At 35.7% G+C, this 25,682-nt stretch overlaps 2 protein-coding genes across 3 annotated transcripts in view; one reads left to right on the top strand and one right to left on the bottom strand.

Moving 5' to 3' along the window:
- Positions 1 to 25,682, bottom strand: part of LOC150106038 (BTB/POZ domain-containing protein 6-like) — a 70,466-nt gene that overhangs the window by 8,853 nt on the left and 35,931 nt on the right. For both annotated transcript variants that reach the window (XM_090393776.1, XM_090393775.1), the window contains exons 2-4: positions 14,098 to 14,246; positions 11,831 to 11,872; positions 11,663 to 11,704 (exon numbers count right to left, since the gene is read on the bottom strand). In XM_090393776.1, the coding sequence (XP_090249902.1) occupies positions 11,663 to 11,704; positions 11,831 to 11,872; positions 14,098 to 14,223 (210 nt within the window). In that variant the 5' untranslated portion in view covers positions 14,224 to 14,246. The remainder of the gene's footprint in view (positions 1 to 11,662; positions 11,705 to 11,830; positions 11,873 to 14,097; positions 14,247 to 25,682) is intronic.
- LOC150106037 (BTB/POZ domain-containing protein 2-like) overlaps positions 15,071 to 25,682 on the top strand; it is a 120,479-nt gene continuing 109,867 nt past the window's right edge. The window contains exon 1 of the mRNA XM_090393780.1: positions 15,071 to 15,200. The gene's annotated coding sequence lies outside the window, so the exon portion shown is untranslated. The remainder of the gene's footprint in view (positions 15,201 to 25,682) is intronic.

Genomic DNA, 25,682 nt, shown 5'->3' with positions numbered 1-25,682 from the left:
ACTGTGCCCAGATTTGGTCACCTAGGTTTCTTCTTGATGGGGAGGAGGTGGAGAGGATCCAGAGGCGAGTGACCAAGATGATAGCACGTCCGTGGAATGAAACTTATGAGAATAGGTTTGTGGGTTGATTTGTGGGTTGCAAATATTGGTCGATAGGCGGAAAAGGGGTGATATGATTGAGACATTCAAATTACTGAAGGGTTTCTATAAGATTTATTCAGAGGATATTTTTGAGAACAGGACTGGTGGTGGGAGGACTAGGGACCATCCATGGAAACTGGGCAAGAGTGTGGTTTGCAAGGGTGTTAGAGCTGGGTTCTTTACTTTTAGATTGGTGAATGAGTGGAATGGGTTGCCAGAGTCTGTGGTGGATGCTGTGACAGTGAATCAGTTTAAGGCGAGGTATGATAGATACTGTATGAATGTCGAATAGCTGTGATGAATATGATTTGGGGCCTCGCTCGAAGAGTAATGACTCCCTGGAGTTGCCCGTAATAATATTTTTTTTTAATATATTTTATTTTATTGATTGCTAAAATATTTATACATACAATAAACATCTTGGTAGGCATTGCATCTTATAATTTTACATAATTCAGCACTAAGTGCTGCAATTCCTACACTGGATTTCAATTAAAATTTTTAAAAACCTTTTTTGCCTTTAAATTATGTATTTACAACACATGTTCTAATATTAACAATGAAGATTATACAGAATTTTTTGTATAATTTTTTATTTTTTTATTTTATTTTTATTTATTTTTTTTTTTTTAAGTTTGAGAAAAAATGATTATACATACAAATTTTTGCAATTGCTTATAAGGATTACTTGGAGATGAGTGAGGCAAGTTAATCCCACCTACTTCGAAGTTTGGGTTTGCTTTTATGAATAGAGTTGGATTTAGCCTTCACTATTTGTGTTGTTGCTGCTGCTGTTTATGTATTGGATGTAGGCATTGGATGCTAGTGATTTGTGATGTGTATATTAGTGTTAATGGTTTCTTAACTTTGGTGGATATATTTTCCAGAGTTCGTTTTTTAATGTTCAGTAGTTATCTACGTGTTTTAACTTTCTTGGTAGGTTGTTGAGTTGCGTGGGTATCTGATGTGATCTCACAAAAGAACCGTATGAGTTGTTGAATGGTGTGGGGATGTGGAGAGTTGTTGTAGGTCGTGTTATACGATATGTGTCTCTGTTGTTTCGATAGATGATATTGAAGTAATTCCTTGTTAATGTCATATAGTGTTTCAGGTTTTTAATGCTCAGAATTCTATGTATCGCCATGTGCTTGTCGGATATTGGTTGTTGCGTGTAAGGTGTCCAGATCACTGTTGACACGATTTTCCCGTGTAGTGTTTATGATTTTGTTAGGTGGCTGTTTGATGTATTTGTATAAACTGTTATTCCATATCTGAGTAGGGATTCGCAGATACCGTGATATAGAATTTTTTTTTTATGTTGGGTGGAATAATGTCTTTAACTTGGAAGAGTTTTGCTGCGATGATCTGAAGTTTGGTGTGTAGGTATTCTTTATGTTTTGTCCATTTAAAGTGGGAATCTATATACAGACCGAGGTATTTTGCGTGTGTTACAGGTTTGATTTCGGAACATTGGCAGGTATTTTTGTTGTTAATGCAGCGGTATGTGTGACAATGTATCGATAGTGATGCAGGGCGTATGATTCTTGGGTTGTGTATTATCAGCATCTGTGTTTTGCTGCCATTGATTAGAATTGCGTTTTGGCGGAAGTATGTTGTGATTTCGTTTAAGTCTGTTGTGCTTTGCAGAGAGCTGTGTTAATGTCTGTGTGGATTGCTAGTAGTGCAGTGTCATCTGCGTATTGAAATATTTGACCTCTTATGGATATGATATGAACATCGGTAATGTATATGTTGAATAGAGTGGGTGATAATATGGCACCTTGAGGTACACCGTATTTTACTTGTATACTCCGATCCGACTGTGACATGTACCTAATTTTGTTACTTGTGTTCTGTTTGAGAGGTAGTTCTTGAACCATGTATGCAGTGTTCCTCTTATACCTATTGAGTATAGTTTGGTGAGTAGTATGTCATGTTCAAGTGTGTCAAATGCTTTGGTTAGGTCCAGCAGTATAAGGACGGATATGATATGAACATCGTTAATGTATATGTTGAATAGAGTGGGTGATAATATGGCACCTTGAGGTACACCGTATTTTACTTGTATACTCCGATCCGACTGTGACATGTACCTATTTTTGTTACTTGTGTTCTGTTTGAGAGGTAATTCTTGAACCATGTATGCACTGTTCCTCTTATACCTATTGAGCATAGTTTGGTGAGTAGTATGTCATGTTCAATTGTGTCAAATGCTTTGGTTAGGTCCAGCAGTATAAGGACGGCGTACTTGTTTTTGTCGAGAGCTTTGTTTATTGTGTCGGCGATATCTTCTAATAAAGTAATGGTGCTTTTTGTTTTCTGAAAGCCGTATTGGTTTTGTGAGATGATGTTGTACTTCTGTAAATAGTTCTGTAGACTTGTATGTGTTATTTTTGAGATGACTGGTAGTGTAGCTATAGGTCTGTAGTTCTGAGTATCGTTTCTTTTGCCGTGTTTGTATATTGGCGTAATTACTGCAGTTTTTAGTTGGTGTGGGATAATGCCTGTGTCGAATATTATGTTCACGAGTTTCAAAAGTATTGGATTTATTTCTTCAAAGTGTGTTATAAGGTCTGTGAGTCTTATTTTGTCTATTCCTGGAGTGGTCTTTGGGTTTAGTTTTAAGAGTGCTTCTTTCAGCTCCTGTTTTGCTATGGGTGGAAAATACATCGTTTGTTGTTGATTTTGTGTTGGTAGTTTTTTGTTGATCGTTGGTAGTTTGTCTTTTTTGAGTTGTGTGATGTTGTTTGTGAAAGCATGGTTGAATGAGTCTGCTAGTTCCTTTTGGTTTGTGTCCTGACCGAAACGTTTTGCAATAAAATCTTGTGCTGAAGTTTTCTTTTTTCGGGTTACTAATTCGTTGAGTGTAGCCCATGTTTGCATAATGTTGTCGTTATATTCCATGAATTTTGGAAGTAGTAGCGTCATTTTTCCCACGAATTTTTGTTGTTAGTTGATTTCTTGTGCGTTTGTATAAGTTTTGTAAATGTATGTGTTACTGGGTGACTTTTTAAGTTTTTTCCATAGATTTTCTTTTTCAGTAATAGTATTTAGTATGTCGTCATTTATCCATGGATTGTTGTCTGTTTGTCGTCTCGTTTGTGTAGGTTTTGTTGCGTTTTTGTATATTTCTGTGAACTTTAGTTGAAAATTCTCGTATAATGTTACAGGATCGTTTATTTTAAGTAGGGAATTCTAGCCTGTATTTTTTACTTGGTTATCGACAATGCTCTTTAGTATGATCGAGTTTTGTCGACTTTTGTGGTGGTGGGAGGGGGGGGGTAGGAAACGTAATAAAACGAAGTTGAGACAAAGTAGTGATCGGCAATTTTGATGATGTTAATTACTGATGATGTATATGTATGGATGGGAGCCCGTATATTGATATGATCAATGCATGATTGTGTTAGTGAGTTATTGAGTATTTCTTCTCTTGTTGGGGAATTAATGGTAGAGTTTACGTTGTACTAGGATGAGCCTGTGTGTTGTACGCGGTTCGATGCCGCTTAGCTATGTTTCTAACTCGTGAAGAAAACTGAGTGGATTATTATCTGAGGGTCTGTATATTGTGTTTATTGTGCATTTGATACTATTGTGGCTGTTTGTGACTTCCAAAATTAGTGTTTCCGCATGTTCGAAGTGAGTTTGTTTTTCTGTCACATTGTAATTTTCTTTGATAAATGCCACAATGCCACCTCCTCTTTTGTTTGGTCTACATAAGTTGTAGGTTTGGTAATTATTTATGTTGTATGCGTAAATTTCTGTGTGGTTTATTGCAACTTCGGTCAGTATTAGCGCATCTATGCTTATCATGGTATAACTGAGCAGTATTATCAATGTAAGCCAGTGTTTTTTTTATACTTCTTATGTTTGTGTGTATGATTGTGAAGTTGGTGTTGGTGGAAATGTTGTCTGACCATTTCTTCAAAGAGTCAAAGACCTTGAAGTTTATGTTGTCTGACTGGATATGTTCGCCTATGTTTGAGATCTCCATTATATAGCTTTTAAATGAGTTCTAATCTTATTCTTAAGGATGTAAAGAGTTAGTGTTTCATATTGGTAGGCTGTGTAAGTCGGATTCACTTGCAATTATGTATACTCGAGTGTTTTCATTCTTTCTCAAAAATATCTGGGTATTCTTTGTCCAGGAACTTGTAGTTGTTCTCTGTTTTTGTCTTCCTTGCTTGGTATAGAAGATTTTTGAAGTATGGAGTCCAGTGTTCCGTTATATAGATTGGTGTTGGGAGTTTCTTATCAGTTAGGAGCGTTGTTGTCGGCCTTGTTTCTTGCTGGCTGTAAGAATGGCGTCTCTCAGATTTCTGTTGGTAAAACGAGCGATGATTGGTGGCGGTCTCTCTTTATTTTTTTGTGGGCCTCGATTGATGTAGATAATATCTGTGGTTGCGATTTGAATTCCAATTTTGCTGCCGATCAGTTGCATTATGTTGCTTAATTCTTCTGTATTTTTTTTCGTTATTCCCTCAATTTGAAGTTCTTTTTTTCTTTCTTTTTGTAGCATGTGTTCCATTTGACAATGAGTGTGTTTACTTCTTTCCGCAATTCTTGATTTTCGCGTTTGAGTGTTTCTTGCGTTTCTATCGCTACCGTATAATAATAATAATAATAATAATAATAATAATAATAATAATAATAAAAAAAAATAATAATAATAATTTTTTAAAAAAAAAAACAATTTATTATGTCTCAGTATAAGTTACATACAATAATAATATTTACAGTAATTACTATAAGGATTATACAGAATTTTTGATTTTAGAATATACATAATAATAATAATAATAGTAATTTATTTATTTTATTCATTTTTTTATTGTTATCATTTTTTTATGTCTCAGGTGAATTGCATACATAGTTGCTGTAGTAATTATAAATATATAATATTTATAACGCATTACAAGTGTGTATAACAGATTCTTGCAAGTTAGTAATTTTCTTCCTCGAAGCTTAGCAGAGCTTATCTGAGGAAGATAATAGATGACAGAGGGTGGTGGTTTCATGGTTGTGTTTCTATACTGGTCACAAGCCAGGTGTTGATTTTACTGTTTGTTGGTACGTGCTTGAAAGACTTCGACTGCTATTACAGTTTAACTTTTTTTTTTTAATTTTTATTTTTGTGCAAATAGGGTTGAATTTAGAAGTGGTGTGTTTGTTTCTTTGTGTTCTTGTAGTGATAGTTTTTGAGAGGGGGAGTTGTCATAGGTTTGTGTGTGTGTGTGTGCATGTGTGGTGGGGGAGAGAGAGACAGGAATTGCTCTAATTTTCATTCTCGCTATAATATTTATATAGTGCCTGTTTCAGCTCTCTGTATGTTCCTAGGTTTCTGTTGTCGAACGTCAGTTTGTTTATCATGTCAGGTACGTAGAAGTTTCGGGTGGCTTTGTCGTCGTGATTGTTGTACTTATATGTTATGTAGTTTGTTGACTGTGGTCTTGTTATTTGATATGTTGTTCTGGTTACTCTATATGTTGGGCTGTAGTAGTGCTTTAACATGACTGTGTAGTGGCATAAGTGTTTCACCTTGAATATTTTGTGTTTTGTCCGTGCTTCCTGCATAAGAGTGGGTTGTTCCCAGAATATCAGTTTTATCATTTTATCTTGCAACCATTGTAGCCTGTTAAGTCAGTAGTCTGTGCAGAATGCGTATGATGTGATTGCATATCTTAAAATGTTTTCACATAATGCTTTATAGATTAGTATTTTTATGTGGGTTGGGGCAATGTCTTTTAATCTGTATAATTTGCTTGCTATTATCCTAAGCTTGGCATGTAGATAGTTTGTATGGCTATTCCAACTCTGATCAGCATCGAAGTGAAGTCCAAGATAGAGCGTGTTGTTTTCACCTGCGTGATGGTTGTGATTTTAGGTTCTGCACTTTGTATATAGGAGGATGAATGTTTGATAGTGAGATATTTAGTTTCTATGGGCAGGGTTTGAGGGTTTTTGAATATCATTAGCTTTGTTTTTTCAGGGTTTATATATATGCTGTTTTCAGTTAACCAGTTAGTGATTTGATTGATGTCGTGTTGCATATTTTTGTAAGCGATATTTGCATTGTTGTGAATGGATACTATGGCTATGTCGTCTGCATACTGGAAGATTTTACTTTTTAGGGGGAGTTGGCTTATGTCGTGTGTGTATATGTTAAATAGAATGGGAGATAGGACAGCTCCTTGCGGTACTCCACAGGTTACATGTACCGCTTTGCTGTGCGCTGATCCTATATGTGTGATGTGCTTTCTGTTTTTCGTGTATGCTTTAAACCACTGGAGTAGACGACCTCCAATTCCGATATGGGTAAGTTTCGTTAACAAGGTTTTATGTGTTAGTGTGTCAAATGCTTTTGTTAGGTCAATGAAGACCACTAATGTTATTCTGTTTTTATCCAATGCAGCGTTTATTAGATCTGTGAAATCTTCCAGGAGTGTTGCTGTGCCTTTATTTTTTTGAAAGCCATATTGTGTTTTGGGTATGATTTGAAATTTTTCAATGTATGTGGAGAGTTTCTGATGTACAGTGCGCTCCATGATTTGATTGATTACAGGCAGCGTGGCGATAAGTCTGTAATTACTTATTATGTTTCTTTTTCCTTGTTTGTGTATGGGTGTGATTAATGCAGTCTTCAGTGTTTCAAGTATGTGTCCCGTATCGAAGATTTTATTTAACAGTTTTTGTATAACTGGAAGTAGGTCGGTTGAGTGTTTCTTGATGTCTTTTGGTCTGATTCCGTCTATCCCCGGTCCTTTGTTAGGATTAATTTGTTGAATTGCCAGTGATAGTTCTTCTTTTGTTACTGTGGGGAACCACATCGATTGGGTTGCTCGTGGACCTAGTGGAAAATGTTCGTTTGTGTGAGGAAATGTTGTTTCTTGTAGCTTTTGGACAGAGTTCACGAAGTGCTGATTAAAGTTGTTTGCCAACTGTTTGAGGGATTTGGGGTCGCAGGCAAAGCTGTGTTTTATTGTTTCTGAGGCAGTGGTTCTGTGTATATTGTTCAGCATTTCATTAATCAGATGCCAGGTTTCCTCTATGTCATTCTGCGCTGTTGTTAATTTGTTGCTGTAATAGTTTCTGTTTGCCGTTCCAATCTGGGTTGTTAGGAGATTCCGTTTTCTTTTGTATTCAGCTTTTAAAGCGATATTGTTTGGCGACTTCTAAAGTTGTTTCCATAGGGCATCTTTTCTTTGTATGTCTGTTAGTATGTTATCCATGGATTTTGTTTCGTTTGGGGGCGTATTTTTATTTTTGTTAATGCTTTGTTATATATTTTGTTAAATGCAAGTTTAAGATTATTATATAGAGCTTCAGCGGAGTCTAGAGATGCTATCTGCATCCAGTCTGTTTTTCTGATTTCATCGTTCGCTATTGCTTCGTTTACAATGCTATGATACTGATTTGTAGTCTGTGATTTTTATGGGTTCTGGTTCAGTGTGTAACTGCAGTGCTGTGAAATAATGGTCTGCTAGTTTGCATGTTATGATGGCCGCTGTGTGGCTGTTTGGAAGGGTCCTTATATTTATATGATCAATGCAGGTTGAGGTTGTTGTGTTTCCGACTATCTCTTCTCGTGTATACGACTGTATGGATGGGGTTATGTTATATGCCGATAATAGGTCTAGGTATTGTTCTGTGTTGTTATTTATGTTCCTAATGTTTATATTAATGTCTCCTATTATTATCAAGTATTTTGAGGTGCCTACTTTCGTGGCTGAAAGCCATCTGTTTAGTTCTTCTAGGAATTTTGTGGTGCTTAAGTTGGGTGGTCTGTATATTGCGTTTAATATCAGGGAGTTTTCTTGTTTGATGTTTTGAATTTCGATGCGTATGTTTTCTGCGTATTCTAATTTATAGTTTATTTCTGTTACTTCTAATTTATGTTTGGTAAATATTATTATACCACCGCCTCGTTTTGTTTGTCTGCAGCGTTTGTGTTGTTGGAAGTGTGGCATTTGGTAGGAGGTTGCCTCTTCGTTTGTTGTAGATACTTCTGTCAGTATTAAAATGTCTATTTCGTCTATATCTTCCTTCAGATAAGCTTGCAGGGTCAGCCAGTATTTTTGAATGCTTCTGATGTTGATGTTGATGTGGAGAATAGATAGTCCTTTTTTGGGGATTATCAGTTGTTTCCATTCTGATATTGATTTCAGAATGTGGCAATTATCATGTTCCGGGGTGATTACGTCTGCTTGATGGTGTGCATTCATGTTGGTTGGTGTGCTGTTCCTTCTTTACGAGTTGTCAATATTCCTTTCAATGTGACAGCCTGTTGAGGTCATCTACGGATTTTATTTCGATTGGTTTCGCGTCTTGTGTCTTTCTAAGGAATATTTTGCTGTCTCTTATCCATATAAACTGGTAATTGTTTTTTGTTTTTACTTTCTTTGCTTGGTAGAATATTTTCTGATAGTGTGGAGTAAGGTATTCGGACAAGTATATTGGGGTGTTGTCGTGGTCTCCTTTCAGATCCTTTACTACTGGATTTTTAATCCTGCTAGCTTTTATAAGTGTAGTTTTTGTTAGGCTGTTGGTGAGTCGCACTACGACGGGAGGACGGGTATTATTTTCTCTTTTCCTTTTTTGTGGTAACCGATGCACTGACTGGATGTCTCTTGGTTCAATGGGAGAGCCGATTTTTTGGCTTAGTTGTATTATGGTGTCTCTTAGATGTTCCGTAGCTATTTCTGGGAGACCATTTATGAGGAGGTCATTTTTGTGCTGCTGTTGGTTTGAGAGCTCGTGCTGTTGCTTTAGAGAGTTTAGTTCTTCCCATAGGTCCGTTGTCTCTTTAATTAAATTATGCTGTCTTTCAGTTAGCTCTTTCATGCAGTTTTTAATTTCTCTAACGGTCTGTAACATACCTTCTATCGAGTTATTATTAAATTTAATAAATTCCTCATATTGGTTGAATTTTCTGTAATTTGTGCGGTATGTTTTTTAAATAGTTCTTCAACAAAATCGATTAAACGGTCTTTTAGGTTTTGTAATCTATTTTCAAGTAATGCATTTAAAGATTGCTCACCTTGGTTTCCGTTGTTGTTTTCTTTGTTTTTAATTCCCTCTGATGTTGATAGCTGTTTACTGCCTCCGGTTGTTTTCTGCCTGCGGTCGAAGGCGACGTTCCTTTGTTGTCTCTGCAATGGGGACACTTCCACTCGTCACGATTCTTGTTTGTTTTTCGCTGCCAAGTAGTCTCGGACAATCCTGAACATAAAAAATGTATGTTTCTTTGGCAGTTCCTACATGTTACATGGTTTTCTTCCCCCGTTAGGTCTTCTTGGCATTTGTAGCACTTCATATTTCTTGTTTGACGATCTTGCTGTATTTTCTAATATGGCGTCTTCCTTTGTTCTCTTCTCGCGTAGTTGACCAACGTATACTTCGAACTTTGAATACTTATATTTTACTTATTACTTAACAGATACTTACAGTTTTTACATCTATATGTTCGTCTTGAAGAACGGAGTTCACTGATGTACTTTAAATTTTAATTCACAAGAAGAGATCTACTTTGCAACTTAAAATATGGGAGCATCGAAATAGCGTGCTTGCGGCTGCTTGCTGCTAAAGCCCCCTCAATAATAATAATAATAATAATAATAATAATAATAATAATAATAATAATAATTTTGTCGAGTGGCGTGATTTTCTGCGGCAGTTTTTTTACACACACATTTTCGTAATTTTAGGGAGTTAATTATAAAAAGACAGCAGAATCTAAAAGTTTTTTTTTTAAAAAAAAAGTGACTTTTTTTTCAAAGCAGGATTACTTAAACCAAGCGCTTCAACATCGAACATTAACTTATCTAAAAGTGTGTGTAAAACAATTTTTTTGTTGTTGTTACAGTGCTAATATTGATAAAATTGCAGTTAATGTTACGGATACTTTTATTTTAAAAAATTCGCGATTTAATGGACTTCCGATTTCACGGACACCTCTTAGCTCCCATTAGTCCATTAAATCGAGGGTTTACTGTGTGTGTGTGTGTGTGTGTGTATATATATATATATATATATATATATATATATGTGTGTGTGTGTGTGTGTGTGTGTGTGTGTGTGTGTGTTTTCCCCTGTAGGCTAGTGGATATAAGGGAGAATGTAGATGACGTCCATTGACAAATTATCATGATGAGTGCAGTCCAGTAAATGCTATGGAGAGATTTCGAGTATGGGAATTGATGGGGGGGGCGGAAATACGATTTATACAACTGCTAAGGGATAATTACCTGAGACAGCATGTAAAAGAATGGACACAAGGTTCGAGAGTGCTGGAACTGGTCATAGCATTCGAGAACTTAGAAGTGACCAATCTCTGCTTGGAGGAATTCCATCAGATGGTTTTGATCTGAGAGATTATCACACATGTAAAATTTTCTCTTAAGAAGGGATATATGTAGAATCACAAAACAGTTGATTATCTCATGTCATCAGAATTTTTACCGAGTCAGGAGGATAAATAAGTAGAAGTTAGATGGATGAGTACCATAATTAAGCAGCAGTTGCTGAAAACCTTCTGGATTGAATAGAAAGAAAAGGTGATCAGCAAGCTCATGAGTAGTACAAGGTAGGCACAGGCAAGAGAAATAAGTAGGGTTAAAGGACAAAGGTAGTTATGAGAGGAAGTTAGCTGATGAGGCCAAAAGAAATCCTAAAGAGTTCTTTCTCTATGCAGCAGAAAAAATGAAGAATGACTATGGAAGGATGGAATTTAACAAGTCCCGATGGTACAGAGATAACAGGAATAACCCAAATAATTGAGTTACTGAGTCATCAGTTGCAAGGGTTTGCCATCTGGATGGTGATAATGCAATATCGAATGTGACATGGAATGATTGGAGAATAGAGGTGAAGATATGGAGGTGCTTTGGACATTGCAGAATCTTAATGCGAACATCATCACGGGATTAGAAGGCATATCGGCCCGTGTATTACGAGAATGTGCAAGGGAATTAGCATTTCCTCTGACAGGCTGTTTAATTTGTCTTGGTTTGGGAAGGTGCAAATAAAGTGGAAAGAGGGCAAAATAGTTTCACTACATAAAAGAAGTTCCAAGTATAAGCCAATCAATATTCCTGGAGGCTGGAGTGGGGTTTAAGGTTTTTGGAGAAATTGGTAAAAGACGGAATTCGGGACTGGGTGGACAGAAATATCATACTTTACAGGGTTTCTGGACCATGCTACATCCAAACATGATCACCAGCTACGGATGCTTAACTACTCGATTATAACGCGTAATAACTACACGATTATAAATTGGGAAATAAGATTAAAAACTTACCTCATCTTGATATTCAAGTGATATCCCTTATGGATTTCATATACTTGAAGAACAATTGAACTGATGTTGACTTAAGGTTATGCAAAATTCAGCAGAACTCATTTCGATGTAAAAATAGAAAATTCTTCAGGCATCATTTTGCCTGTATTATTCAATATAGTTATTATCGGCTTACTAACATAAATTATAAGAAAATTATATTATAATAAGAAATTCAGAACTTACGTGAACTTCAGTTTTAAGTGAGCTGACGTCATTTTTTAATTTCTAAAAGAATAAATTAATTAAATTCAGAACACGTGCCAAAATATAATAAATGGAAAGCTGTTAAAATCTCATGTTCTCTTGTTAATTGTGTAAAGAGCAGACTGCATAAAGAGATTGTGAACTTACTCGAATTTCAGCTTTAAGTGAACTGACTTCATTTTCAATATCCTAGAAACATAAAACAAATCATTGAGTTTATAATATACAGACAAGAAAGTATTTAAACATAATACTTCCATAAAATATAACAGTAGGAGCCATTATGATTCCCAATGCATCTTCCTTAACCAGATTTGCAAGCGGCATTTTTAAACCTTTTTTTTTATGGCAGAAGATTTTAAGGCTATAGGCTATATATTATATATTTTTAACTCATGTCTTTTAATTAAGAATATTCTTCTGAGTGATTTGTGTATTTTGTGGGGAAAAAAACTGTTATCTTCATATGACACTGGCTAATTCGCATACAGCTGACACTCTCTTCCAAAGGTTCTTTGAGTCCTAGAGGATTCAGGTCTTCCCAACAAAAAGGACATCGTCGTTATTGGTTGATAGCTATTAGAGGCTCATATAACCAAAATTCAATTTCTCTATGAGAGTGATTACTCTGTAAATTTTCCTGTCGTTATAATATCTATATAGTACCTTGTTCATCTCTTTATACGTCCTAAAGCTCCTCTATTCGAATGTCGTTTTTTTTTTTTTATTATTATGTCAGGCATATAAAAACTGTTGTGCTGAAAATTAGTTGATAAAAGAGTCCATTTTTGTGCGTAATAAACGTAAGAGTTTTAAACTTTCACACACACACACACACACACACACACACACACACACACACACACACACACACACACACACACACACACACACACACACACACACACAGTGTAAGTACATATACGAGAAACAATGTGAGGATGAGTTACTATGGACGAACTCGGTGCATTATCTATTCTATCAATGTAGATAATGAGAAAGGGGAGATGATTGCAAATAATCAGGAAAAAAACGGTGCGTTTTGTAATAGCACTATTTTATCTCATCATATCAGATGAATCTAGAATTTCCCATCGTTAAAACAGTCCAAATGATTCCACTGGACAAAGTTTAATAGTAATCCTAAATATATTTAGAGCGATTACGTATTATTATATTTTAAGTTCACAACTAGAAAATATTATGATAATTAAAAGAAAATAATGCGGTATTCTGAGACCTTTAAATATTTAAAGTTTTTTTTTTTTTTTTAGGTAGGGCGAAGGAACAGAATTTTATAGACTCTCTTTTAAATTCTTAAGTTCATAAAAAATTTAATTCTTTTAAATTATTATTGCAACGCTCAAACCTTTTAATAACGTTATTTAGCATCACGCAGTTCATCCAATCCTTCCTGATCTATCTGAAGTCCGTGAATGTCTAAATCATTTTGCATTCACACCCTTAATTTAGAGGGTCTTAATGCATCACTTAGTCATATTTTGTAATATCAACTGTTGTGGTGGATATGCGAATATCCTGTCACTCTACAATGATTCATGTGGAAACTATTTACGCCATATTGGCTTTAATTAATTCATTAAAATCAAAACCGATGAAAATCGGCCTGGTGAAGTTTGAAGACGACACAAAACTTTTTTGTGTCGTCTTCAAAACGTGTTGTGAACATAATTAATTCTAAATTCCTTTCCGTGTGATGATACCGTGAGTTCCTTTTTACGGAAATGTACGGCACCATCTGAGTCCCCCAAATTTTATCTGGGCTGACGAATCAGGGCTATGGCTGGGTCAATATTCCTGACTGTAATCCGTGTATGTTCACGGGACCGGTTTGCCTGCTTTCGGGATGATAAACCCCAGGAAAAAAACTGCTGTCCACGCCCAAGACCGGCAAACTTGGCTGTGGTAGATCGTTGAGCTCCTCACGTCGTCGACGGGAACCGAACTTAGAATACTCCTTCCCCAGGCATATGGTTGCGAACCTCATAGACACTAGGCTAACCGCGCGGACAGTTCTAAATTCATCTTATAAATCTTAAGCAATTCTAAAAACCTCAAACCCCAAAACCCTAAACTTAACCTAACAACGAGTCCTTGGTTAAGAAGGACATCACCTAGCCTTACATTTATGGTAAGATGATCTAACACTGTCAGTGTGTGCCAACATTTTCTAAATTTTGCATTGTTATCTTGATTTGATACATGAAAATAAACGCATGGTCATTGGAATATCTCACATACTTTTTTCGACCATCTTTGATATTCTGAGAGTGATTTCCGTAGTTGAGCATATAAATAATAGATTATAAAAATCGGGATAAAAATGAAACAATTATACAATATAAAAAAAAAATCATAATTTTCAAAAAAAAAAAAAAAAAGTTGCACAGCACCTGAATCCTACGATCTTCCTGATGTCTAACATTATTAGAACATTGTGTCAGCAACTTGGTTTCACTTTTGTCAATCTGTTCCTTTTCATTAGCAGGATCGGAAAATTCTTTATGAAGTTCAGACATGACAAATTCCAAACAGGTTATAACTGTTGAGTAAACGATAATTATTAATCATACTTTAATGCTAGAAAAGATTTCTCCATACTATGATGTCTTTCCTGAATTAAACGTTCATAATAAAATCCACGAAGTGTTTAATCAGATACATTTTTAAGAATCTCTTCAATTTTTAGAACATTAAGTAAGTTTGGAATACTAACGTTTAATACGTCATAATTATTTTCAAATTATACAGCTATCGAAATATTTAATACAAAATAACATAGATTTCTTGCAAACAGTGTACTGAGTCGACTCCATTACGTTCAGAAACTTCAAACCGTATTTAAATAATACCAATCAAAACTAAATCTTACCAATACACAACACACACCAGTGTCGTCGGCTGCACAAATGAAAAATATAAACACTTTCCCCTAGTCTCGTATATACTCGGGAACAGATAATAGCGGGAAGATAGTGTTTTGCTTATTTCATTGCTTTATCGCGGTGATATCGCCTTGTAGTGATTAGTCTTTTTTGTAAATATGTCATTATGCAATTGTAATTTTTAAAGGATTCAGTGCAAAATACTGTGCAATATATATATATTAAACTGAATTCTTTAAAAATTACAATTACAAATATATATATATATATATATATATATATATATATATATATATATATATATATATATATATATATATTATTATTTTTTTTTTCAAGCTTTTTTTAAATTGCATTTATAGATAATTGAGAAAGATAGTTCATATCATCTTAGGTTGCATAATAACCTAACAACTACGCCTATGACATCATTTCCTCCTAGGACTTGATCTAGCAAGGTAAACTGCTAAATGCATTTCCTATTTAACAGAAGTGATGACACTCGAAAAGATTCTTACTAAATATAAATGATTTTATATTGTGTACTGCTACCACGATCAAGTTACTACTGATAATTAAACATTATCTGAGGGTGTTGTGTCGGTAAATAAGTAAGTTCCTCTTGTCTAGTTTCGTTTGCTGTATTTTACATTACTAGAAGTTTAGAAAAGCAAAGCAGTTAGGAAATTATTATTATTATTATTATTATTATTATTATTATTATGTGACACCTCCAGGGAGTCCAAAAACTCACCGAGGGAGAGTGTGCCAAATGTGTAGTTATTTTAGTTTGCCGAAAATATGTAGCTTTTTATAATTTGTCGTTTATTTGACAGATTATTTCTTAGTAATTACATATGAGTCGAAACTTCTACCATTTCTTCTGAAATTTTGAAGAAATAACGTCAGTTTCTTCATTTATACGTACCCCAATACTGACAACGACATTCTTCGTTGACTAGTACCTCCAGGATAGTATAATCGCTTCAAGGTGTTTTGTTCGGATGTATTACTCCGCCAAAGAGTGTGGTTGCACATTTCTACGACTAAGAAATAGTACTCAGTGTCTTTTTTATATTTATTTAGAGCTATTGGGGCACAGAGCTCGCTTTCCTTGTCGTTGCACGACCACACTCACCGAAACAGAACAATGTACTAATTATAACTAATTCTCATGGTATACTTAATTTTTGTGTAGGTCAGCTGCACATAAGTTTCTGTGTGACACGTATTTGGAGACTACGGAGTGGTAAATTGTGACCTGAATGTCAACTAGATACAACACATGTAATGGAAGTTTGTTAATATTTACGTGGTCTTCAGACTGAGCACGAATTTACACCGTTGATCGATGCTGCTTTATTTCAGTAACTGACTTGTTATTTGATGGTTTTTAGGCAATGCATTTCTGATGAATATCAGAATATTCGCTATATTTGAATATAGCAAAATGCTTCTCGAAAATGTTATTTATAAAATGTAATTTAAAAGCTTTTCTTTAATTCAAAAATAAATTTGTATTGCTCATTTTTTTCACTGATTTTACTTATATCTTCTTTATCTTGATTAACTTATTTTTCAAGATTGCACATCTTTTGCTGACGACTGCAAATTTCATTTACTTTTTCATTGACTGTTTTCTCCAAAGTTTGGCAATGTTCACTTTTCTCCGAGAGCTGAATATTATAATGAACTTTTTGTTTTTCAACCTCTTCTTTAAGCTTGTAAGACAATTCATTTGCAATATCAAGTTCTGACTTCATGGTGGATAATTTCTTGTCTCTTTCTTCCAACTGCTCTAATAAACCTGAAGCATGCTGGGATGTATTACTTGATGACTGTGCTGCTTGAATTAGTTCCTGTTCAAGGTTCAGCTTCTGCTGAGAAAGATTTTCCAGAGAGATTTGAATATCTTGCAATTTTTTTGAAATACGCTCATTTTTGTCATTTAGATGTTTTGCATTTTCATCAGTTTGTTTAAACTTCTGGTCAAGACTAGATATAGTCAGCTGAGCATCAGCTAGTTCACTATCTTTATCTTGCAGCTGCAATTGTAAGTGTGAACATGATTTAGTTAGCTTTTCCATTGTTTCTCTGTGATTAAATTGTAGTTTCTCTAAACTCTCTTCCAACTGTTGATTTTGTTGAATAACTTTTGCATTTTTAATCTGAATGCAGTGAAGCTGTGTCTCATATTCTTCCAGTTCATGAGAAAGCAACGTCATTTGCTAAGAACTATCTTCTGAAATAGCTGTGATTTCTGAGAACTGCTTTTCTAATGAAGCTTTTTCATCAGAAAGGCTCTTACAAATTTCTTGGGCATCTTTTAGCTTCTTCTCAAGTTCCATGTTTTCATCGAAAATAAATTTGTTTTGAAGTCTTAAAGAAGAGGTTGAAAAACAAAAAGTTCATTATAATATTCAGCTCTCGGAAAAAAGTGAACATTGCCAAACTTTGGAGAAAACAGTCAATGAAAAAGTAAATGAAATTTGCAGTCTTCAGCAAAAGATGTGCAATCTTGAAAAAGAAGTTAATCAAGATAAAGAAGGTATAAATAAATTTGTATTGTTTATGTAGCATGAATTATAGACACGTTATTCTTTTTTCCTTTTAATCTATTTATTTATAGATATAGGTAATTGTTTGGCTGTATATTTAGATAGTTTAACAGTTTGTAAGCTGGTTTAGCTCTTTATTTTAGTAATTGCTTTGTAAGCTGTTCTCATAGGACTCCCTGGAGGTGTCTAATAATAATAATAATTATTATTATTATATATGATGTACTGCACCTGTGCAGCTCAGTGGAAGTTGCTCAGCCGTCCGTGGCGCTAGTCTGCCCGAAGGAAGAGCGTAGTCACCGACTAGAGGAATTTTTACTAAACCTTTTCTCGACTGGTTCCCAATTTAGTCGATCTCTAGCACAGGCAAGCGGGTTTTTTCTCCCGGAAACTCGTGTTTTCTTCCCGTAAACTGAAGAAAATGGACCGTAGAACCGACATTGTTGCAGGAAGTTCCAGGACTCCACTGAGACGATTGTACACTGCCTTTCGACAGAGACTAAAAAGATGTTAATTTATTTATAATGAGTATTTATTGTGATTCTGTAGCGTCGGGTGATGGAATCTCTATAATTGGTAATCGAATGTAGAAAAAACGTCGAGGTTAAGTGGAATTAGTGGGGGAAGAATCTTTAGTTCTTACGAACATGTTACAATTTTCGTAATTAGTGCAAACTAATATTTAAAAAGAATTGTAAACATCATTTAAATCTAATTAGTTTGTATTTCCGTTATCAACTTTTAGCACAGATGGTAGTATTTATTTATTTCAGATAGCTATACACAGATAAAGTTTCTTTGCCTTCGGTACACAGAGATGTGGAGGTTTTGTTCTTTTCCTACAAGTACCAAATACCTTACCTTGTGAAAATAAGTGAATCCTTTATATTTAACTATATGACAGTTGAGAATAAATACGTGTGCAAATTGTACGAATTTGCTAAACGCACTGACCTTCATCGCCTGACCTATAAATGCATAGATATGATTGATATTACCACACACAGCCCATTATCAAGTCTACAGATTTTTTTCAGTGCTGAAAAATAAACCGTACAGTTCATAATAAGTAGGGATACACTGAGAGTGTCCTCCGAATATTGTCTGTTTCGTGCAATTCACTTTTGGAGTATCAACTATCTTGCGAAGGAAATGATCTGGAATACGACAGACGTTCTCCAACACTTTTACGGCCTGTTATCTCTCATATCAGGTTTTCATTAATGTCTACGAATGAATTTGCAGAAGTAGCAACAAACAGATATCACTGTTTACATACAGTAGTATCTGTCCTCTGTTGTGTGCAAGCATAAAACCCAACACACCATTGAAATCTCAACGATCCACTGAAAGCAATATTATTTCTCCAAGGAAGTATTCGCCTGCAATAGTCTACGTTCTTAAGATATTTGATGAAGGAAATAGATAATTCAGAACTGTTTACAGATATCTACGATCCCTTAAATGAAAATATTTATACTAACAACACGGTTCGTTTTGAAACGGAAACATTTGGAGATTCAGTGATACTCGTTGAACCTTATATAAACAAAAAGATAAAATATGAAAGCACTACCTATCAAAATAAGACTGTTCATATAAAACTATTTAGTTCATCTAATGACAACAAATTAAAATCTGTTAACAGGCTCATTATTCCAGAAACAGCAAATGTAATCTATGCAGAGAAAGGCGAAACATTTGAAATTATTGCATCATTTACTTAAGAGTTTAAGTAAAGGCATGCGAAATGTTATAAAATTGAAACAAAGATTTACTAAAATTATACAAGTAAAGTGGATATTTGATCCCACATTATTTCAAAGCAGAATGTAGATACTTTGAAATATTTTAAAAATAAGTTGCGTGAGAGCTTACGGTAATACATACACCGACATTCACGAGTTGCCTTAGCACGGACTACTTAGAAAACATAGGCGCTACCCAAGCGTCTATATATTCACTTTCTATCAGTCCATTGTGATATTGACTGATAGAAAGGCCTGTCACTGGCCCGTCAGCTGTTTCCACATGAGCCATGCCGGAAAACACTTTCGATAGAGATTCAAATTGTTTCTGACGGCAAACCCAGCGAGATATTAAGCCCCTCCTCAGCCGGAGCTTAATAAATAAAGGGGTTTTTCTAAAAAGTAGATGATCCCCCAGACCACAAGTGACTAAAGGATCGTTCAACCCAGTGTTGCCTCCACTCAGTGACAGGCTCACCCTTCCACTGAGCAGAACCACTCATATTCCAAAGAAAAAGCATTCACCAACAAGGTCACTCAGGAAGACACTCAACAGTGGAGACCAAATTGCTCTCTGAAGGCAAAACCATCCGAAATCTTAATCCCCCCCCCTTTTAGCAGGAGTCAGACACTGTTTAAGTAAAGCAACTCTCTAAAAATTAGGCGATCCCCCAGACCGCTCACTACGAGTGTTCTGTGGGATTACCGAGTTCAGCATTGGTTTCACTCAGTGACAAGCCCACTCTATCACCGAGCAGAACATCTCATATTCCAAGGAAAGAGCATCCACCGACATGGCCCTGATAGAGGCCACGCTAGAAAACAACCCATGGAGACTCAAATTGATCTCTCAAGGCAAAAACCCCCAAATCTTAAGTTTCCTTAGCAGAAGCCACTGTTTAAGTAAATGGTCTCTCTAAAAATTAGGCGATCCCCTGGACCACTCTGTCACTCAGTGACAGAGTGGTCCAGGGGATCGCCTGTGGCCTCAGTGGCCCACCTGTCACTGAGTGACAGGCCCACCTTACCACTGAGCAAAAAACCACTCATATTCGACGGAAAAGCATCCACGAACAAGTTCTCACTCCTGCCACGCCAGAAAAACTTTCTCTGGAATCTCAATTTACTCTATAACGGCATAACCCTGGATCAGAGATACCTAGCCGAAGACTATAACTAAGTTAATCACCACAGTGAAGAGACAGCTAACAAGAGCCGCCATATTGTGGTCCCTAACCTTAACACAATATTTTTAACGTCTGAAAATAGTGTGGGATCGATAGTCGATTTTCTTGAGTTTACAGGACCAAAATCCCGAGTTTCCGGGAGAAAAAATTTGCTTGCCCGTGCTATAGATCGACTAACTCTGGAACTGGTCGAAAAAAGGCATAGAAAATGTCGGCGATAGAGTTGAACAAGTCTTCATTCGTGTGATCAAGCATCGTGGAGTGCAAATGCCGCTTCCACTGAGCTACATAGGCTTCTTGTACTTATTCAACTATAACAAAATTATTGGCTAAATTTGTGCGAGAATTGTCAATTATTATTTCTGTCTAAAACTGTGGAAAAGCATGCGTGCTTGCTTCCATGGGTAATTTATTTTTCTACACATGTATACAGTACAAATATTTACATAAATTTGAATTAATATTTTCTTAATTTTTAAGTTTTTGTTTTACACATCACGTTATAGTCATGCTAGTCTACTAATAAATAAATCTTCTAATGCCTATTTATTCCACAAAGAGAGTAGCCAGAGAGCTCCTTTAACCCTACAAAAATAAGTGATTGGGCTGCCAGTTACTCGACTATTAATAATCTCGTTTTCAATTTAATATATGTTACCTCAATTGAAAATCACTCCTGATGGAAAAACTGGAGAATTTTTAATAATTTTTAAATCCTTGTTTTGAAACTGGCCACTGATCTCTTTTGAAGTTATGTTTCGTATCACGTCATCCAGGTAGTAGATTCGAATAACTCTTGGTCAAAATAACATGGTCAATGATCTGTTAAATAAGTCAACTACAAATATGCCGTGGTGGTTCAACAGAATATCTGTGATGTGAATAATGTTTGGTGTCATCTTATTTGGTCCTGGAGAGAAATTATCAGCTTTCATCTGAATTTTCTTTCAACAGTTGGTAAGGATTCTTTCATTGCTGTTAAACTGTTTCTCGACTTTCTGTATTCTTCTTCAACAAAGTTACATTTCATTCCTGCGGAAGTATAACTCATTTGTAAAATTTCCATAGCACTTAAACGTTTAAACTCTCCCATTTGCACCAATTCCTGGTCTTGACGCAAAGAACTCAATATTCCATCTCTCTCTCTCTACAGAATAAAACCTTACCAGAGGTTTCTTACTTGTTTTGTTAACGTTAGATGCCGCCTGTAGTGATCCTATTATCGTTATAAACTACTATATATACTGTTTTGTTGAGAAGGGTTGACTTTTTGATAGTGAGAAGACAATGGCCAGTTGTTCAGCTTGATTTGAATAGCCGGGATGGAATTTAAAACAACGTTCTTGTGTACCGATTTTCCCTTGGCAGAATAGTCAAGAGCATCTGTCGCTTATTTCCGTTTTGCTACTATCGGTTTCAATGTTATATTCTTCACAGCTTCAACTTTCCTTTATGTATTTTCGTAGCTGGGTAACTCCATTTGCCATAGCGAAGAATACACTCTTGCAGTTTTCGATCACTGCTAGCATTTGCATGCATTTTCGTGGTGATAACACATTTAAGGATATTTAAGTGTGTGTGTGTGTTCAATCAAAACGGCGTTAAAAACAGTATAAGGCAAACTGCATCAAAAGATATTGTCCTGTATCCTGATTATGTTTGTGGGATTTTAAGTTGGATTCTTTCAAATGTTCTTATATTTTGTGCCTCCTTACACGCGAGTGAGGCACACGTCATCAGCAGTATAATAGCTCCGGTATAATATACTATTGTTTTCAGGGCTTGTTGGCGTAATCGCCAATTATGCATACTGAATACATTTTGTATATGAATTACTTCGCCTAGTTTTTCTTTTTTGTTTGTTTGTTTGCTGGCTGAAAGATTTGAATTTCCTAAGGAAAAACACTGCCTTAATTCGTATGACACCGGCTAATTCACTTTCAGAAAAGCCTTATAAATTCTTATCATCCCAGAGACAGGATTCAATCCCAGGTCTTTTCGACACGGTCTATGCTCGACAACTGTAAACTAATATGCCCACTAATAATAAATCACTGACAACAGGTACACATTTTGTTCCCATTGCATAAATATGTGTTCACGTTTTAAATCGGGCCTATTTTAAATCCTACATATATATGTTTGATATCATTCTTTTCTGAATTTATCCAACTTTAATGTGATATGTTAGAATTTCAAATTCTTATATCCTTTTAAAATTATAAACTAAAAATAACACGGAAGTCGTAGTTTTTAATTTCAATAAATTATTATGACATATTTTTGATCGAGTAAGTTATCTAATATCAAGATTGCAGAAATGACAAGAGAAGGTAGCTCCCTGAGTGTCGAGTCTTCAAAATTCGAGTCATTAGAATTCAAGGAGAACCGGCCTACAAGCCCAGAACTCGGGGTATGGGCACCATAGGGAGCAGAGCCCCCCCCCTAGTATATATATATACAGTATATATATATATATACACACACACACACACTCATGTTCATAGAAACTGAATCACCTTACATAAATGCTTTTAGTTAAATGGAAATTTTCATTGGTTTATCATTAGATATTTCGTTGTATTGCAACATTTATCATTCCCACGGGTTTCTGTATAATATAATAATAACTGCTATTGCATCACAATTTTTAATGCTATATAATTATACAGCAAGAGATAGTTTTTGCATTTTAGTGCTGAGATCGCTATGGTTAGTTGCATGCAGTTAACACCTCGCAGAAAAAAAGTGTGATTCAAGCTCTGAACAGAGAAGGCTATTCCACTCGTAAAATAACTAAAAGGATGTCCTGTAGCCAATCTACTGTGGTTCTACTGCTGTGGAAAGTGAAGGAAACCAGATCTGCTGAAAGGAAGGAGATAGGAAGAATGCCACTGCTACAAACATGCCAAGATCGAGTTATATAGCAGCTCTACCTCAAAATTCGCCATGCGTCGTTCGAGAGAACTGAAATGGGACTTGGAAGAACAAACGGGATTTGTGGCAAGTTCAGTAACTGTCAGGAGAAAACTCATTCGACAGAGATCAGAACATTTTTTTGACGAGGAAACGTTTAACGTGCAGAGCACCGATGGCAGACACACAGGAGACTATTGGGAAAATTTTCAACCCAATCTGGTATCAACAGTCAAATTCTCCTCCAATTAGATGATCTGGGGTTACATATCGTATCATGGTGTTGGTCCCTTACAATTCACAAAAGGTTCAGTGAATGCACAAGTCTACCAGAAAATGAAGATTTTTCTGGTAGAAAATGTGGTTCTCAGTAAGATCTGCAAAATACCCCTTTACAGCTGCAATCACCTCTTGATTCGAAGAAAAACGCTGACCAGCGAGGAAGAGTTTTTGTTTTGGGAAGATAGAGGTCAGCAGGAGCCAAATCTGGGGAACAGGGTGGATGTTCCAACAATTCATAGTGCAGATCCCTATTTTTCCCTTTGCCAAAACACCTTTGTGGGCAGGTGCATTGTCCTGATTAAAGATGATTTTTCTTCTGCAAACCAGGTCTTTTCTCAGGAATATTTTTGTCTAGTCTGGTTAAAAGATCAGAATAATATTCTCCAGTTATTGTTTTACCCTTTTCAAGATTATTAATAAACAAAATGCCTTTAGCATCCCAAAACACCGATGTCATGAACTAGCCTGCTGATGGAACCGACTTTCTCTTCTTTTGCACTGTGCAACCAACTGTCCACTGGTTTGACTGCTGTTTGGATTCTGGTGTGTAAAGGTGAATCCAAGTTTCATCCATAGTAATAAAGCAACGCACAAAATCAGTTTTATTCTTGTTAAAACGCTCTAAGCACTGTTCCGATTTTCGTGGGAGTGTGGCACCCATCTTGGCAAAGCTTTCTCATTTGCAACTCTGCAAAATACATCCCATCCTACACATTCTTTTGAAATATTTGTAGTCTCAGCAGTTTTACACCCTTTGATTCGCCAGTCATCCAATACCATATCGTGCACTTGTTAAACGATTCCTGGTGTTGTTACACTTTTTGGACGTCCTTCAGTTTAAATTCGGCATCCTATTTCTTAATTATCAAAACGAAGTGCCCATAATCTTTTATGAACTTCGAATGAATTTCTTTTTGCGTTATCCCGTTTTACAATGAATTTTATAACCGCACACTACTCAATTTTATCCATTTCAAGGGATACAGGCAACACTTTTGCTTCAGATAGCTATATATATATATATAAAAGTCGGGGCTTCCACTTCTACCGAGCACATCCCCTAGGTGGAAGATGGGGGTAAAACCCTGACTACCATCCGTTGAATATCAGGGCAGCTCTGAATATATTGAATAAAGAGCAGTGGACCAGTGGTTTTGGGACTGGCGATCCCATGTGAAAATATTGCAACTTACCAACCCGCACTTGGCCAGCATGGTGAATTAATGGCCTAACCTTTTAAGATGAATCCGACAGAAATAAAATGGCCCTTATTCCCTGGAGGCTGGATTGTTACTATGGCAGTAGGCAGTTAAACATGAAGGCAGAGGGTGCTAACTCCCCGGTAACCAGATCATGCTGCCATTGGAAACTAGAGTTTGGAACATTAAACAGTAGGACTCTAAACAGTGAAGCATGGTTAACTGAACTGGAGACTAAAACAGGCCATTCTTGGACTGTGCGAACGTTATGGTGAAGAAATTCTTCGATTAAAAAAATGGAGACATATTATATTATAGAGGTGAAGATAAAGAATCAGTGGAGTTGGATTCAGATCAACAAAAAAAAAAAACTGAAGAACATATAATAGAATTTGACAGTGTATCCGATCGAATAGCAAGTATTGTTCAAATCTCGAAGATACACTCTTAAGATCGTCCAAATCTATGCACCAACAATAAGCCATACTGACGAAGAAATTAAAATTCAACATTCCGATGAAGGCTCAATGAGGAAACTAGTGAAATTGACTTTATCCTCAGCAATAAGAAAACATCTTTCAAGACTGTTCCGTTATAAACATCTTCAACATTGGAAATGACCATCGTATGGTATGCAGTAAAATTCAAATAAACTACCAAAAAGAAAGAAGAAAATGTTTGGGAAATCAAAGCAAAACATAGATGTACACAAACTCAACATTAAAAAATATATATTCCAACACAAACTAAACAATAGAATTAAACATCTTATTATAGATGACAATGCTCAGAAAGTAATGACATTATTATCCAAAACCTTTTACAATGCTCACTTAAAATAGCTGGTACCACAGAACAGAAACAAGACAAATTCTCCGAAGAAACAAAACAGCTTATGAAGAAAAGAAGAGAAATGAAACAATCAGTTAACCTACAGAATAAAATCGAATAAACGGAATTGTGCAAAACAATCACAAAACGTATCATAGAAGAACTAAGAAAATTCAATTGTAAATTCATACAACAAACAACTGAAAACAACCAGTCTCAAAAAAGCCAAACAGCAAACAGATGGTTCCAAACTACAAGACAGGACCATCATCAGAGATAAATATGCTATAGCAAAAAGAATTGAAGACAACTACAACACAGCTGAAGTACCATAGATTCTATCAGAAGTTATGCAGAGCATCCAAAGCTTCC

The sequence above is a fragment of the Typopeltis vanoorti genome, chromosome 6, assembly GCF_054136105.1.
Source record: "Typopeltis vanoorti isolate ZY-2024b chromosome 6, IOZ_Tvanoo_1.0, whole genome shotgun sequence".
NCBI lineage: Eukaryota > Metazoa > Arthropoda > Arachnida > Uropygi > Thelyphonidae > Typopeltis > Typopeltis vanoorti.
The sequence above is the reverse complement of the archived record's forward strand: the minus strand, read 5'-3'. Positions and strand labels throughout refer to the sequence as shown.